Genomic DNA, 14,142 nt, shown 5'->3' on the forward strand with positions numbered 1-14,142 from the left:
CCCATTGTTTTAATTAAAATAATAATTAGTTAACTTGTATAAGGTTTAGTTTTTATCTATTTTAATTTCAAATTTTACAGAAAGAAAAAAACACACTAAAAATTAATAATGGAGATGCTCTGTAGAAAAAAATCATTTCAAATTTTACACAAAGAAAAAAACACACTAAAAATTAATAATGGAGATGCTCTGTAGAAAAAAATCATGAAGATGCCCCTGTAAACCAACAGGGCATCCCCATGTTAGAAGAGCAAATGCATGGAGTAAAACAAAGCCGTGCCAAATCGTGCTTCTGCTCTTCATTTGTTTATGACATCTCGACAAGAACCGTGCACTAGAGGACGAGATTCCAAATTGTGGTTTGCTCTCCATTTGCGTAAGCAATGACATCATTAACGTACGAGATTCCTCCGGTTAGCGTTGGGTTAAGCATTCCATCCAAATGATGTTTAAGATTTTGACACAGACTTCTCCCCCAACCCTTACTCAAGCACCCTCCTTAATATTTAGCCGGGGAGAGAATTGTTAGCTGTTGCTCACTATGGCTCCCCATGTTTTGGTTATACCATATCCAATTCAGAGCCACATAAATCCGCTGATACGACTCTCTGAGATGCTTTCTTCCAGAGAAAGAAAAAAACACACTAAAAATTAATAATGGAGATGCTCTGTAGAAGAGCACATGCATGGAGTAAAACAAAGCCGTGCCAAATCGTGCTTCTGCTCTTCATTTGCTTATGACATCTCGACAAGAACCGTGCACTAGAGGACGAGATTCCAAATTGTGGTTTGCTCTCCATTTGCGTAAGCCATGACATCATTAACGTCGAGAACCCTTCGTTAACGTTGGGTTAAGCATTCCATCCAAATGATGTTTAAGATTTTGACACAGACTTCTCCCCCAACCCTTACTCAAGCACCCTCCTTAATATTTAGCCGGGGAGAGAATTGTTAGCTGTTGCTCACTATGGCTCCCCATGTTTTGGTTATACCATATCCATTTCAGGGCCACATAAATCCGCTGATACGACTCTCTGAGATGCTTTCTTCCAAAGGCATTCTGGTCACCTTTATGAACACCGAATCCAATCATTCCAAGATGATGAAAGCCCGCACTTATCACGATGGGATTTTAGTTGGCTCGAATTCAAACATTCGTTTCGCGCAGGTTTCCGACGGTCTACCGCTGGATTTTAACCGTGGGGCCAATCCTTTGGAATCCGACCGATGTGTAATGAACGAAATGAGAGACTCTGCGGAAAGTCTGATACAAAGCCACATCGATACAGAAACTGGCAAGCCCCTGTTCTCGTGTATCATCGGTAGCTGCTTTCTTAATTGGACGTTTCGTGTAGCCAAGAAATTTGAGCTCCCTTTCGTCGCGCTCTGGCCGCAGTCTCTGAGTGTGTATACCATCTATAGACATCTCTCCCTAATCATTTCCAAGGGTCACTTTCCGCCCAAAAAAGAAGGTGCACCTCTTTTCCGTGTTGAATTAAATTAAAAATTGGGATTAGATCTCTCACCAGTTACCGATTGTCCTAGTGTTAAAAAAAAAAAAAAAAAAAATTGGGATTAGATGGAATTGGAGTACTATCATGAGATTTGATATATTTTAGAGATTCTAAAATATTTTTAAAATCTGCTATGAAAATAAGGATTTTTTTTTATTATTATTATTGATTTTATTGACTTTTAGAAGGCTAAATGTTGGGTATTTTTAAATGGAGAAATACCAAAACCAGCGAAATATTCACCACAGAGACAATGCTCTGTTTCTTCTGTCCAGGATCTTTTTGCAGAGAACCTCTTAAAACCAAAATGACTCAGATGACACCATTACACAGTCACAAAGCATTTCTATTAATTAAAAAAAACTGATACATATTTCATCCTCTGTGCAAAGAGGGAATCACAAAAAAAACTTCTGCTGCTCTCACAGATTTTCCACTGCTGTGGAGATTACATGGACTTCAGTTTTTTTTACAAAAAAAATTACATCCCCTGTGGTATTCCAAATTATCGCACTGCTGTGCACCCACAAAAAATTACACGCACTGTTGTGCGCAGCCACCATGCATACCACACACACAAAAAACTTGCGCCCGCACTTTACATAACAACATAAAAAAAACATATTAAAAATATAACGTGTGCCCATAACAATATTAAAGGGCCTCACCTAAACTACATAAAACATATATAAAAATATATATTAAAACGTGCCCATAACAAAATTTATGACATACACCTAAAACTACGACAAACACATAAATTCCATAAATCTTCTTCTACGGCGGTCAACGTTTAGAACTTTCAATCCACGCAAAAATATGACTTGTCGTGGGCCCGTGCACCTTCCGGAGATCGACGGCGGAGATCACGCGATCAAATCGCTGAGCCGATCCTACGTGGTTCGCACGCCAACCTCCAGCAAACCAAACGACCTTTACCGTCCGGGGAAAGTGGTTTTGGTGTTCGTACTGGGGACGCGTGGCGGAGAGTGATGGTGTTCGGAGCCTCCGCTATGGAAACAGCTTTTTCAGAAAAGCGGTGCGAAATCCCTTCAGCCGGTTTGTGGTTTTGTTCGGTGGTTTTGGGCTGCGTTGAAATTACAATTTTAACACTCCCCTTTAATTTCAACAGCCGCGCGTTCGGTCATTCCCAAACACTTTCTCAAAAATTCGAAACTCTTCTGAACCAGTGGCTTTGTCAAGATGTCTGCAACCTGTTCCTGAGTCCTGCAATGTTCTAGGATGATTTCTCCATTGTTCACTAATTCTCTGATGTAGTGAAACCTTGTATCAATGTGTTTCGTTCTCTTATGAAACACTGAATTCTTTGACAAAGCAATAGCTGAGCTATTGTCACAAAAGACCACTGTTGCTTTTGCCTGCTCTTGGCCTAAGCTTCTCAACATCCTTCTCATCCATACTGCCTGACATGCTGCTGCTGTCGCTGCCACATATTCTGCCTCTGCTGTAGACAATGCTACAATGGACTGCTTCTTAGAAGCCCATGAAATGGCTCCTGAACCCATGTTAAAAACATAACCGGAAGTGCTCTTCCGATCATCTACACTTCCAGCCCAATCGCTATCTGTGTACCCAACCAAATCTGAATGTTCTGAGGCATGATATAAAATTCCAAACATTTTAGTGCCTTTGACATACCTCAAAATTCTCTTTGCTGCCTGCCAATGTGCCTCCTTTGGCCTCTCCATGAACCTGGAAATTAAACTAACAGCATACATTAAATCAGGCCTAGTTGTTGTTAAATACATAAGGCTGCCCACAATGCTTTTATACAAGCTAGGATCAAAATCCTTGCTGCTGTCCTCTCTGCTGAGCTTTAATCCCATCACTGTGGGAGTGATTGCTGCCTTGCATTCTTCCATCTTAAATTTGCTCAAAACTTGATTTACATATCTTGCTTGAGATATAAAAATTCCTTTTTCATTTTGATCTACTTCTATGCCTAAGAAGTATCTCAACAAACCCATGTCAGTCATTTCAAATTCATTCTTCATGACTGATTTAAAATTCTCAATAAGATGAATATCATTTCCAGTGAAAATAACATCATCAACATACAAGACAACAATCAAAATTTTACCATCATTTTCCTTGATGTAGACTGTGGGTTCTCCTTCACATTTGTCAAATTCGTTGTCCAATAGATATGAATCTATCCTGCTGTACCATGCTCTTGGCGCTTGCTTCAGCCCATAAAGAGCTTTCTTCAATTTGCACACTTTGTGCTCTTCACCTTTCTTCTCATATCCGAGAGGCTGTTCCACATAGACCTCTTCCTTTAACACTCCATTTAGGAATGCTGACTTCACGTCCATTTGGTAGACTTTCCATTTGTTTTGAGCTGCTATGGACAACACTGCTCTCACGGTTTCCATTCTTGCAACCGGGGCGAAATTCTCCTCATAATCTCTCCCATACTGCTGCTTGTAGCCCTTGACAACCAGCCTTGCCTTGTGTCTTTCTATCTTGCCTTCAGCATTGCTCTTGGTCTTGTAGACCCATTTAACTCCAATGACTTCTTTGCCTTTTGGTAGCTCAACCAAATCCCATGTTTTGTTTCTCTCTATGGCATTAATTTTCTCATCCATAGCTTCTATCCATTTCCTATCTTTAATTGCATCCTCGAAATGAATAGGATCATCAACATGACAATACAAGGCAAATAAGGAATTCATTCCTTCTTCATAAATTTCACTTAGATTTCTAAACTTCTTACCTCGTTCACTTGGTGTGCAAGTGCTTGAAGATGCACTTGAATTTCCTCCTTGTGGTGTGCTTGGAGAAGCACTCTCATTGATCCTCAATGGTGTCCCTTGCTGTCCTTGTGTTGGCGCTGCTGTTTGGGGATGCATTTCAGCCACCTCCTCTTCATCTTCATCATGAGACAAACAGTTTTTGACATTCACTGTTTTCTCTATGCTTCCATCCCAAGCTTCCTCTTCAATGAATTGAACATCCCTGCTGACAAAGAACTTCTTGGTAGATGGAATGTACAGCCTATAGGCTTTGGATTCCTCACTGTATCCAATGAAGATGCATTTCTCCCCTTTGCTATCCAACTTCCTCCTTAGCTGATCTGGAATGTGTGCATAGGCCACACACCCAAAAACTCTCATGTGGGTGACTCCTTGCTTTCTCCCACTCCATGCCTCTTCTGGCACTTTGTTCATGACTGCTTTTGTAGGACACCTGTTCAAAATATAAACTGCACAATGTACAGCTTTAGCCCAATACTCATTTGGCAAATGCTTTGCCTTCAACATGCTCCTTGCCATATCCATGATGGTCCTGTTCTTCCTTTCAGCAACTCCATTTTACTGTGGGGTGTACCTGGCTGTAAACTGTTTATGTATTCCATTTTCTCTACAAAACTTTAGGAATTCATTGGAGATATACTCACCTCCTCTATCAGTTCTCAAAACTTTTATGTGCAGCCCGCTTTGGTTCTCCACAAGTGCTTTGAAGTTTTGGAATTTATCAAAGACTTCACTTTTGTTCTTGAGGAAATATATCCAAGTCTTTCTTGTAAAATCATCAATGAATGTCAAGAAATATAGGCTGCCAGCTAATGATGGAGCTTGCATTGGTCCACACAAATCTGAGTGGATAATCTCTAAGGGTGCCTTTGCCCTTATACTTTTCCCTGAAGGAAAACTCTCTCTATGTTGTTTGCCCAATATACAACCTTCACAAAGGCTGTCCGGCTTCTCTATCAATGGTAATCCCTTTACCATTCCTTTTCTGCTCAATAAGTTTAGACCTCCAAAATTTAGATGCCCGAATCTCAAGTGCCATAACCAATTTTCATCCTTTGGCACGCTTTGGAAGGCCTCTTGGGTGACTGCTGCCATTTCCTTCTTGCTCTTCAAGTCTGCCCTGATCCGGAGAGGGAACATTCTGTTCCTTGTCATCTTTACTTCAGCAATGCATCTTTTGTTGGGTGGTATATCCATGATGGTGCACACATCATTTACAAAGTAAACATTGTAACCCTTTTGGATAAGTTGTCCAACACTCAATAGGTTACATCTCATTCCGGGGACATAGTAAACATCTGCTATGGTTTTCCTTTCTCCTTGCTTTGTAAATATTTTTACCTCCCCTTTTCCCATAACAGACACTTTACTATCAGTTCCTAGTGTGACCTCTGATTTCAAATTCTGATTTAAGGCTGAAAAGAGGGCTATATTCCCTGTCATATGGTTGCTGCAACCTGAGTCTAAAAACCATATGTCCTCACTATGTGTTTCAGCCATGTTACAAGCTAACAGGACATTTTCTTGACTGTTGTTTTCTCTTGTAACATTTGCATTTTGTCTGCTGTTCATATCATGTTGTTTCTTTTTACAATCACTAGCATAATGTCCATACTTTTTGCAATAATAGCATTGAACATTAGATTTATCATACCTTTGTCCTTGAGCCTGATACTGATCTCTTTGTTGGCTGCTGCCTTGGCCTTGGTTCTGATTTGGATTGCTGCCTCTTCCTTGTGCATTTGATGGGCTGTTCCTTCCACCTCTGTTCCGGCTTCTGCCTCTTCCTCTTCGGTTTCCTCTTCCTTGACCCCTTCCTCTTCCAAAGGACATCTGGGTCTTGAAGGCTTGCTCAAGGGATGAGTTTTCATTCCTACTCAACCTCTGCTCATGAGTCATCAGTGATGCATGTAGCTCATCAACTGAATAGTTTGAGAGATCCTTTGTCTCTTCAATGGTGGTAACTATGGTATCAAACTTTGAGGGTAAGACCCTCAATATTTTCTCCACAATCCTTCTATCTTCAATGGTTTCTCCATGAGTTCTCATTTGTGTGATTACACCAATCACATGAGTGAAGAATGAGTCAATGTTATCTGACTCCTTCATGTTCAAGTTTTCAAAATCCTTTCTCAGCAATTGTAGTTTTGTTGTCTTCACTCTCTCCATGCCTTGATAGGCTGTCTTAAGGGTTTGCCATGCTTCATTTGATGTTTTAGCTGCTGCTATCCTTGGAAATATACTCTGGTCTACTGCTAGATGCAACAATAAAATGGCCTTTGCATCCTTCTTCCTATTGCTCTTCAGGAGATCTCTCTCTCCCTGAGTTAGTGCATTGAACTCATTTTCATCTGCTGGTTCTTCAAAACCATCTTCAACTATTTCCCATAAATCTTGAGAGGCAAATAAAGCTCTCATGGTTATTGACCAGTAATCATAGTTCTTCCCATTAAACTGTGGGAGCTGGGTGTTAAACATACCCATGCTTGTGCTAGCCATTCCTTGACTGTGTCTTTTTTTTTTTTTTTTTTTTTTAAACAACTAACTGTCTTCTGCAATAACAAAAGAAATGCTTTTGAAGAATACCTGAATCCTGAGCTGTCTGAGTCTTCTGTCTGCCTGAGAAGTTTTGCTGCAGCAACAACCTTCTCCCTTCAGCTTCTTTAACTTCTTTAAAGAGCCTAAGCCTTGCTCTGATACCACTGTTGGGTATTTTTAAATGGAGAAATACCAAAACCAGTGAAATATTCACCACAGAGACAATGCTCTGTTTCCTCTGTCCAGGATCTTTTTGCAGAGAACCTCTTAAAACCAAAATGACTCAGATGACACCATTACACAGTCACAAAACATTTCTATTAATTAAAAAAAACTGATACATATTTCATCCTCTGTGCAAAGAGGGAATCACAAAAAAAACTTCTGCTGCTCTCACAGATTTTCCACTGCTGTGGAGATTACATGGACTTCAGTTTTTTTTACAAAAAAAATTACATCCCCTGTGGTATTCCAAATTATCGCACTGCTGTGCACCCACAAAAAATTACACGCACTGCTGTGCGCAGCCACCATGCATACCACACACACAAAAAACTTGCGCCCGCACTTACATAACAACATAAAAAAAACATATTAAAAATATAACCTGTGCCCATAACAATATTAAAGGGCCTCACCTAAACTACATAAAACATATATAAAAATATATATTAAAACGTGCCCATAACAAAATTTATGACATACACCTAAAACTACGACAAACACATAAATTCCATAAATCTTCTTCTACGGCGGTCAACGTTTAGAACTTTCAATCCACGCAAAAATCTGACTTGTCGTGGGCCCGTGCACCTTCCGGAGATCGACGGCGGAGATCACACGATCAAATCGCTGAGCCGATCCTACGTGGTTCGCACGCCAACCTCCAGCAAACCAAACGACCTTTACCGTCCGGGGAAAGTGGTTTTGGTGTTCGTACTGGGGACGCGTGGCGGAGAGTGATGGTGTTCGGAGCCTCCGCTATGGAAACAACTTTTTCGGAAAAGCGGTGCGAAATCCCTTCAGCCGGTTTGTGGTTTTGTTCGGTGGTTTTGGGCTGCGTTGAAATTACAATTTTAACACTAAACAACCTAAAGGACCAAGAGGATAATCGTTCTAGCTTATTTTCATACTTTTTTGGATGTGGAATCTTCTATTATGAATTTTGTTTAGAAGGAATTTTGATTAGAAAATTAGCAATTTGCTTGATCTTATTGTATTGAAATAGATGGTGCATGTTGTTAATTTTTAAATTGTTTTCATACTAAATGCTAATATCCTAGTAAGCTGCATATTCCATGACAAAATGTCATTTTGTCTCTCTCACACCTTTATTGCAGAATATGCAAGTTCTATCTTCCCAACTTCTTTGGGTGCCCTCCACCTACCAGTCTCACATCAAAGGTTCTCAACTTCTTTGGGTGCCCTCCACCTACTAGTAAGCTGCATATTCCATGACAAAATGTCATTTTGTCTCTCTCACCTTTATTGTAGAATATGCAAGTTCTATCTTCCCAACTTCTTTGGGTGCCCTCCACCTACTAGTCTCACATCAAAGGTTCCCAACTTCTTTGGGTGCCCTCCACCTACCAGTCTCACATCGAAGGTGGTGATATGATCCGTCCTCAGTTGTGCAACTAACAACCTTGCTTTTCCTTTAATAGCCGCCCTTAAATATGTTCTCACTATTGCCACAAGCTAGCATCCTTATGTCTATTGCAAATTCTAAAAATATTTCTGAATCTCACATTGAGAAAAAGACCAATAAAATTCTAAGATATTCCTGAAATCTGCGATTCAACCTAAATTAAAGAATCACAAATAAAATTAAACTCTCTGATGCATATATTTTTTTAGCCACAGTGTAATCGGTCCACATAGTTGTTCAATTTTTCCAATCACTAAATTTTTTATTTCTTTAGTGTCAAAACATTCATGCACTTTCTTACTCTATTTATTCAACTACTTCTTGTTTTGCTCCATCCATGTTTTCTTCATACTGTTTCAGTCCTTGCTCCATCCATGTTTTCTTCATACTGTTTCAGTCCTCCACCATAGCTATATTAAGCCACCATTAATTATTCATGTTTTCAGCGTTCTTTGACCCATCCAACGGATCATTACCTACTTCAACTGAAAGAATAATGTCTTTCTTTTTACAGACCCCAAGGACATGATTGACTACATTCCGGGTCTTCCTCCACTGCAGCCCGAAGATCTGCCATCAGATATCCAGGCGGGAGACACGTCTAATGTACTCTATCAACGTGTTGCGGAGCAGCTCCCTTTACTAGAGGAGACAGAATGGATTATTGGAAATACAGTCTACGAACTCGAAAAAGAAGCGAGCGATGCAGTTCGAGAAATAGCAGCTCCCATCAACTCACTCGGTCCGTTACTTCCATCAGTTTACCTTGAAGCCGAGTGCAAGGATAAGGAGATTTCAGTGAACCCCACATCATTAAGTTTGTGGGCTGAAACGGATTGTTCGCAGTGGCTGGATTCAAAGGCCAGATCGTCCGTTCTCTACGTTTCCTTCGGAAGCGTGGTTCGCATGTCCGAAACTCAAGTGGAAGAGATAGTGATGGGTTTATTGGAAAGTGGGCAGACTTTCCTGTGGGTGGTCCGTCCTGGTATGTTAGATTCTGATAAGGAAAGAAACGATCATGGCAGCATTCTGCCAGAAGGTTTTCTGGAGAAAACGAAAAATCAAGCTCTGGTGGTTCCTTGGTCTACTCAATTATCAGTTTTATCTCATCCTTCCGTCGGCGGTTTTTTCACTCATGGGGGGTGGAATTCAACCATGGAGAGCTTGAGTTTGGGGGTTCCCATGTTGGTTTTGCCACAGGGAATTGATCAATACACCAATAGAATGCTCGTGGTTAACCAATTGAAGGTTGGATTAAAGTTAGAGACGTGTAGGGATGATGGAGTGATTGAGCGAGAAGAGATTGCAAGAGCTGCCAAATTTCTGCTGGGAAGCACAGAAGGGGAAGAGATGAGGAGAAAGAGTCGAGAAATAAGAGAAACAATACGGCAAGCAGCGAGTGAAGGAGGGTCCTCGTGGCGTAGCATGAAACGTTTTGTGGATTATATTGCGATCGCTAGCAACCAACGAGCTGCATCAGAAATGGGACCAGTGTCTAAACACGACAGAAGCTGACAAACTTTAGTAAATTTGCTTATTTGTATTTCTTAAAATTATATTTCTATTTCCATCGTGAAATTTACGGTTTTGTAGAAACAAGAAAGCAACGGAGAAAGGAATTTCCAAAATGTTTGATTTCTTTTTAAATGTATCCTTTATTTAGGTAAACTTGTTTAAATTTTAAGCATAAATGCTTCATAATGATTGTTGGGAATTTTTTGATAAATTCCAAAACAAAAAAAACTGAACAGAGAATAATACTCTGTTTTTAACACGCAGGATCTTAGCATAGCGGAAACTAAAAATTGTATGCTGGAAATGATGAACAGAATTTCACACACCAAAATAAACTTGTATTCCTTAATCAAACCTGTCTTTTACAAAAAAGGATCTTTCTCTTAACAGAGGGATTACACAACTGTTGTTACAAAAGAGTCTTCCTCTTAACAGAGGGTGCTTCAGATCCAGTTCCACAAACAACAAAAGAGTCTTCCTCTTAACAAAGGGATTTCACCACTGTCTATGCTGAAAAGCATCTTCCTCTTAATAGAGGGATTCCAACATGCCTGCTTCAGAGGCAATTTAATAAGAAAAAACTTCACTATGTCTTTCCTTGAAAATTATCACTGCAGTGTGTAATTTTCTTTTCTCACTTCCTGCATTCACGCTGCTTACATTCGCACTGCGGTGCTTCTCCTTCTTGTTATCGCGTTGCTGCGCCTCTCTTACATTTCATATGCAAGAACAACTAAAACATTACCCTCACGCTGCTACGCATATTGGGTTTTCATTCTTCACAAAAATATTGTGATTCTACGCTGCCTTGTTCCCTCTTTCTTTACACTGCTGTGTAAAATAAATTTCTTCATTCGTATGCGTTGCTGCGCTTCTACCCTTTCATTCACACTTCTACACTGTTGCGTATTCTCTGCATTACATTTTATTCACAATGTTGTGTGTATTACATTCAACCTGCTGGAAGAATTCTCCTTACATTCGCTGCAGCGAGTTTCTCATTGCATATCAATCTCTGTCTCTCTCTGCAAAGATTTACATCGCTGTGTGTAAATTTTACATTTCACTCACTCTGCCTCTACACTTCTGTGCATAAAAGGTTTCATTCTTACAAGCTCGCGCATTACATATCAATGTGTGTAGGTGTCATAAAGGATCACCCACCGCTTTTAACTCTCTAATAGAGTCTCTGCTACAATCTGTCTGCATTGATGAACAAAACAGAGCTTTTCTGATACTCTGTTGTACTGCTGGAGCTGGACGCAGTGGAATACGCAAGAAACCCATAACCTTTCAATGCTTTTGGCTACTCGAGGCTCGTCCCTCTCGTTCTCTACCATTCTCTTCTTTAAATGCAGTAGGTGAGGAGTAATGGCGCAAAATGTTGGATCTGGCATTCTTCTTTCTTCGGGAACACAAAACAGGTTAAGGCATAAAGACAGTATGGTGGAGGCGTGCACAGGGCGAGAATAAATAACGGCCATCAGATCCACAGATGAACGGCGGAGATCACATCAGAAAAAGTTATTGGGAGGTGAGGCGATGTGCGATGTGCGATGTGTGATCAAATCGCACCGCAATATCGCATCGGTGGGAGACATAGGGTGGAGACATAACGCAAGGGTGCGATATGCGATATGCGATCGGATCGCATCGCAAAATCGCAATCGCAGAAAAAACAAAGGACTTAACGGAGGCAACAGGGTGAGGATGTGATTTGCGATATGCGATAAGATCGCATCGCAAGAAATCAAGGGAACAGAATGAGGTAGGGGTTAAGGATGCAATTTGCGATTTGATCGTATCGCAGGAGAAAAACAGGCGGTTTCGACCTGTAGTTGAAATTACAATTTCAACACTCCCCTTTAATTTCAACTGCTGGGTTATCAGTCATACCCAGACATTTCATCAAAAATTCAAAACTTTTCTGTCTCAATGGTTTGGTCAGAATATCTGCAACCTGCTCCTTCTCTGCTCTTATGGCAAATTTAATTTCATATCTCTCCCTTACAAGAACATCCATATGATAGAGTTCTTCTAGGGTCTTCATCAAATCTTCAATTTCTTCCTCTATCATATTGACAAGGGTGTTGGTAGTGAAGCCCATCTCGACCATCTTGGAAAGAGTTACGCATCGAACTCCATACTCTTTAAACAGATCTTCAAGGAACTTCAATTCCTTTTTCCCATTCATGGGTTCTATCCATTTTGTATCCTTAATTGCTTCTTCGAAATGAACAGAGTCATCAACATGACAATATAAAGCAAACAAAGAGTTCATACCTTCATTTATTGCCTCTTGTGTTGGTGCTGCTGTCTGGGGATGTATTTCAGCCATCTCCTCATCATCTTCATCATGAGACAAACAGTTTTTAACATTTACTATTTTCTCTATGCTTCCATCACAAGCTTCCTCCTCAATGAACTGAGGTTTTACTGTCTTCACTTTCTCTATGCCTTGATAGGCTATCTTGAGAGTTTTCCATGCCTCTTTGGATGTCTTTGTTGCTGATATCCTTGGAAACACACTCTCATCCACTACGCAATACTAGAAGTAGAGGGCTTTAGCATCCTTCTTCTTATAGCTCTTCAGCAGTTCTTTCTCTGCCTGAGTCAAGTTATTAAACTCATTTTCATCTGCTGGTTCTTCAAAACCATCCTCAACAAATTCTCATAACTCTTGTGAGGCAAGCAAAACTTTCATAGTTATTGCCCAATAGTCATAGTTTTTCCCATTAAATTGTGGGCACTGAGTATTAAAGATACCCATGCTAGTGCTGGTGCTGGTGCTGGAGCCAGCCATTCTTGCACTCTAAACTATTCTTCAAAATACTTGACTGTGTATTTAAAATAGCTGACTGTGAGATAACTGACTGTCCTCAACAGTAACACAAAAAACTAGCTTGAGAAATACCTTGGATTCTTTTAACTGAGTCTTCACTTTGCTGGAGAAGATGCTGCAACAAGAAATCATTCCTTCAGCTTCTTTGACACCTTCAAAGAGCCTGGACAAACTTTGATACCACTGTTGGGAATTTTCTGATAAATTCCAAAACAAAAAACACTGAACAGAGAATAATACTCTGTTTTTAACACACAGGATCTTAGCACAGCGGAAACTAAAAATTGTATGTTGGAGATGAAGAATAGAATTTCACACACCAAAATAAACTTGTATTCCTTAATCAAACCTGCCTGTTACAAAAAAGGATCTTCTTCTTAACAGAGGGATTACACAACTGCTGTTACAAAAGAGTCTTCCTCTTAACAGAGGGATTTCACTAGCACTGCTTCAAATGCAGTTCCACAAACAACAAAAGAGTCTTCCTCTTAAAAGAGGGATTTCACCACTGTCTATGCTGAAAAGCATCTTCCTTTTAACAAAGGGATTCCAACATGCCTGCTTCATAGGCAGTTTATTAAGAAAAAACTTCACTCTGTCTCTCCTTGAAAATTATCACTGCAGTGTGTAATTTTCTTTTCTCACTTCCTACATTCACACTGCTTACATTCGCACTGTGGTGCTTCTCCTTCTTGCTATCACGTTGATGCGCCTCTCTTACATTTCATATGCAAGAACAACTAAAACATTACCCTCACGCTGCTGCGCATATTGGGTTTTCATTCTTCACAAAAATATTTTGATTCTACGCTGCCTTGTTCCCTCTTTCTTTACATTGTTGTGTAAAAGAAATTTCTTCATTCATATGCGTTGTTGTGCTTCTACCCTTTTATTCACACTTCTACGCTGCTGCGTATTCTCTGCATTACATTTTATTCACACTGGTGTGTGTATTACATTGAACCTGCTGGAAGAATTCTCCTTACATTCGTTGTGGCGAGTTTCTCATTGCATATCAATCTCTGTCTCTCTCTCTGCAAAGATTTACATCGCTGTGTGTAAATTTTACATTTCACTCACTCTGCCTCTACACTTCTGTGCATAAAGGTTTCATTCTTATAAGCTCGCGCATTACATATCAACGTGTGTAGGTGTCATAAAGGATCACCCACCGCTTTTAACTCTCTGATAGAGTCTCTGCTACAATCTGTCTGCATTGATGAACAAAACAGATCTTTTCTGATACTCTGATGTACTGCTGAAGCTGGACGCAGTGGAATACGCAAGAAACCCATAACCTTTCAATGC

The 14,142-nt window shown here is 40.1% G+C and overlaps 1 protein-coding gene across 1 annotated transcript; it reads left to right on the top strand.

Annotated features, from left to right (window-relative positions):
* Positions 1–923: 923 nt before the first annotated feature.
* On the top strand, positions 924–10,076 carry LOC149198376 (UDP-glycosyltransferase 86A2-like). Its single transcript, XM_089404134.1, has 2 exons — positions 924–1,472; positions 8,992–10,076. The coding sequence occupies exons 1-2, from the start codon at positions 968–970 to the stop codon at positions 9,990–9,992; spliced, it is 1,506 nt and encodes a 501-aa protein (XP_089260260.1). The 5' UTR covers positions 924–967; the 3' UTR covers positions 9,993–10,076.
* The last annotated feature ends 4,066 nt before the right edge of the window (positions 10,077–14,142 follow it).

Source organism: Pinus tabuliformis, chromosome 2_2 (assembly GCF_031772625.1).
Source record: "Pinus tabuliformis cultivar Carrire ecotype Pingquan chromosome 2_2, CPIR1, whole genome shotgun sequence".
NCBI classification, from domain to species: domain Eukaryota; kingdom Viridiplantae; phylum Streptophyta; class Pinopsida; order Pinales; family Pinaceae; genus Pinus; species Pinus tabuliformis.

Coding starts and splice junctions, on each gene's coding strand:
- LOC149198376 (XM_089404134.1), top strand. CDS start 968: ATGGCTCCCCATGTTTTGGTTATACCATATCCATTTCAGGGCCACATA. Junction 1,473..8,991: donor CTTTCCGCCCAAAAAAGAAG/GTGCACCTCTTT, acceptor TTCTTTTTACAG/ACCCCAAGGACATGATTGAC.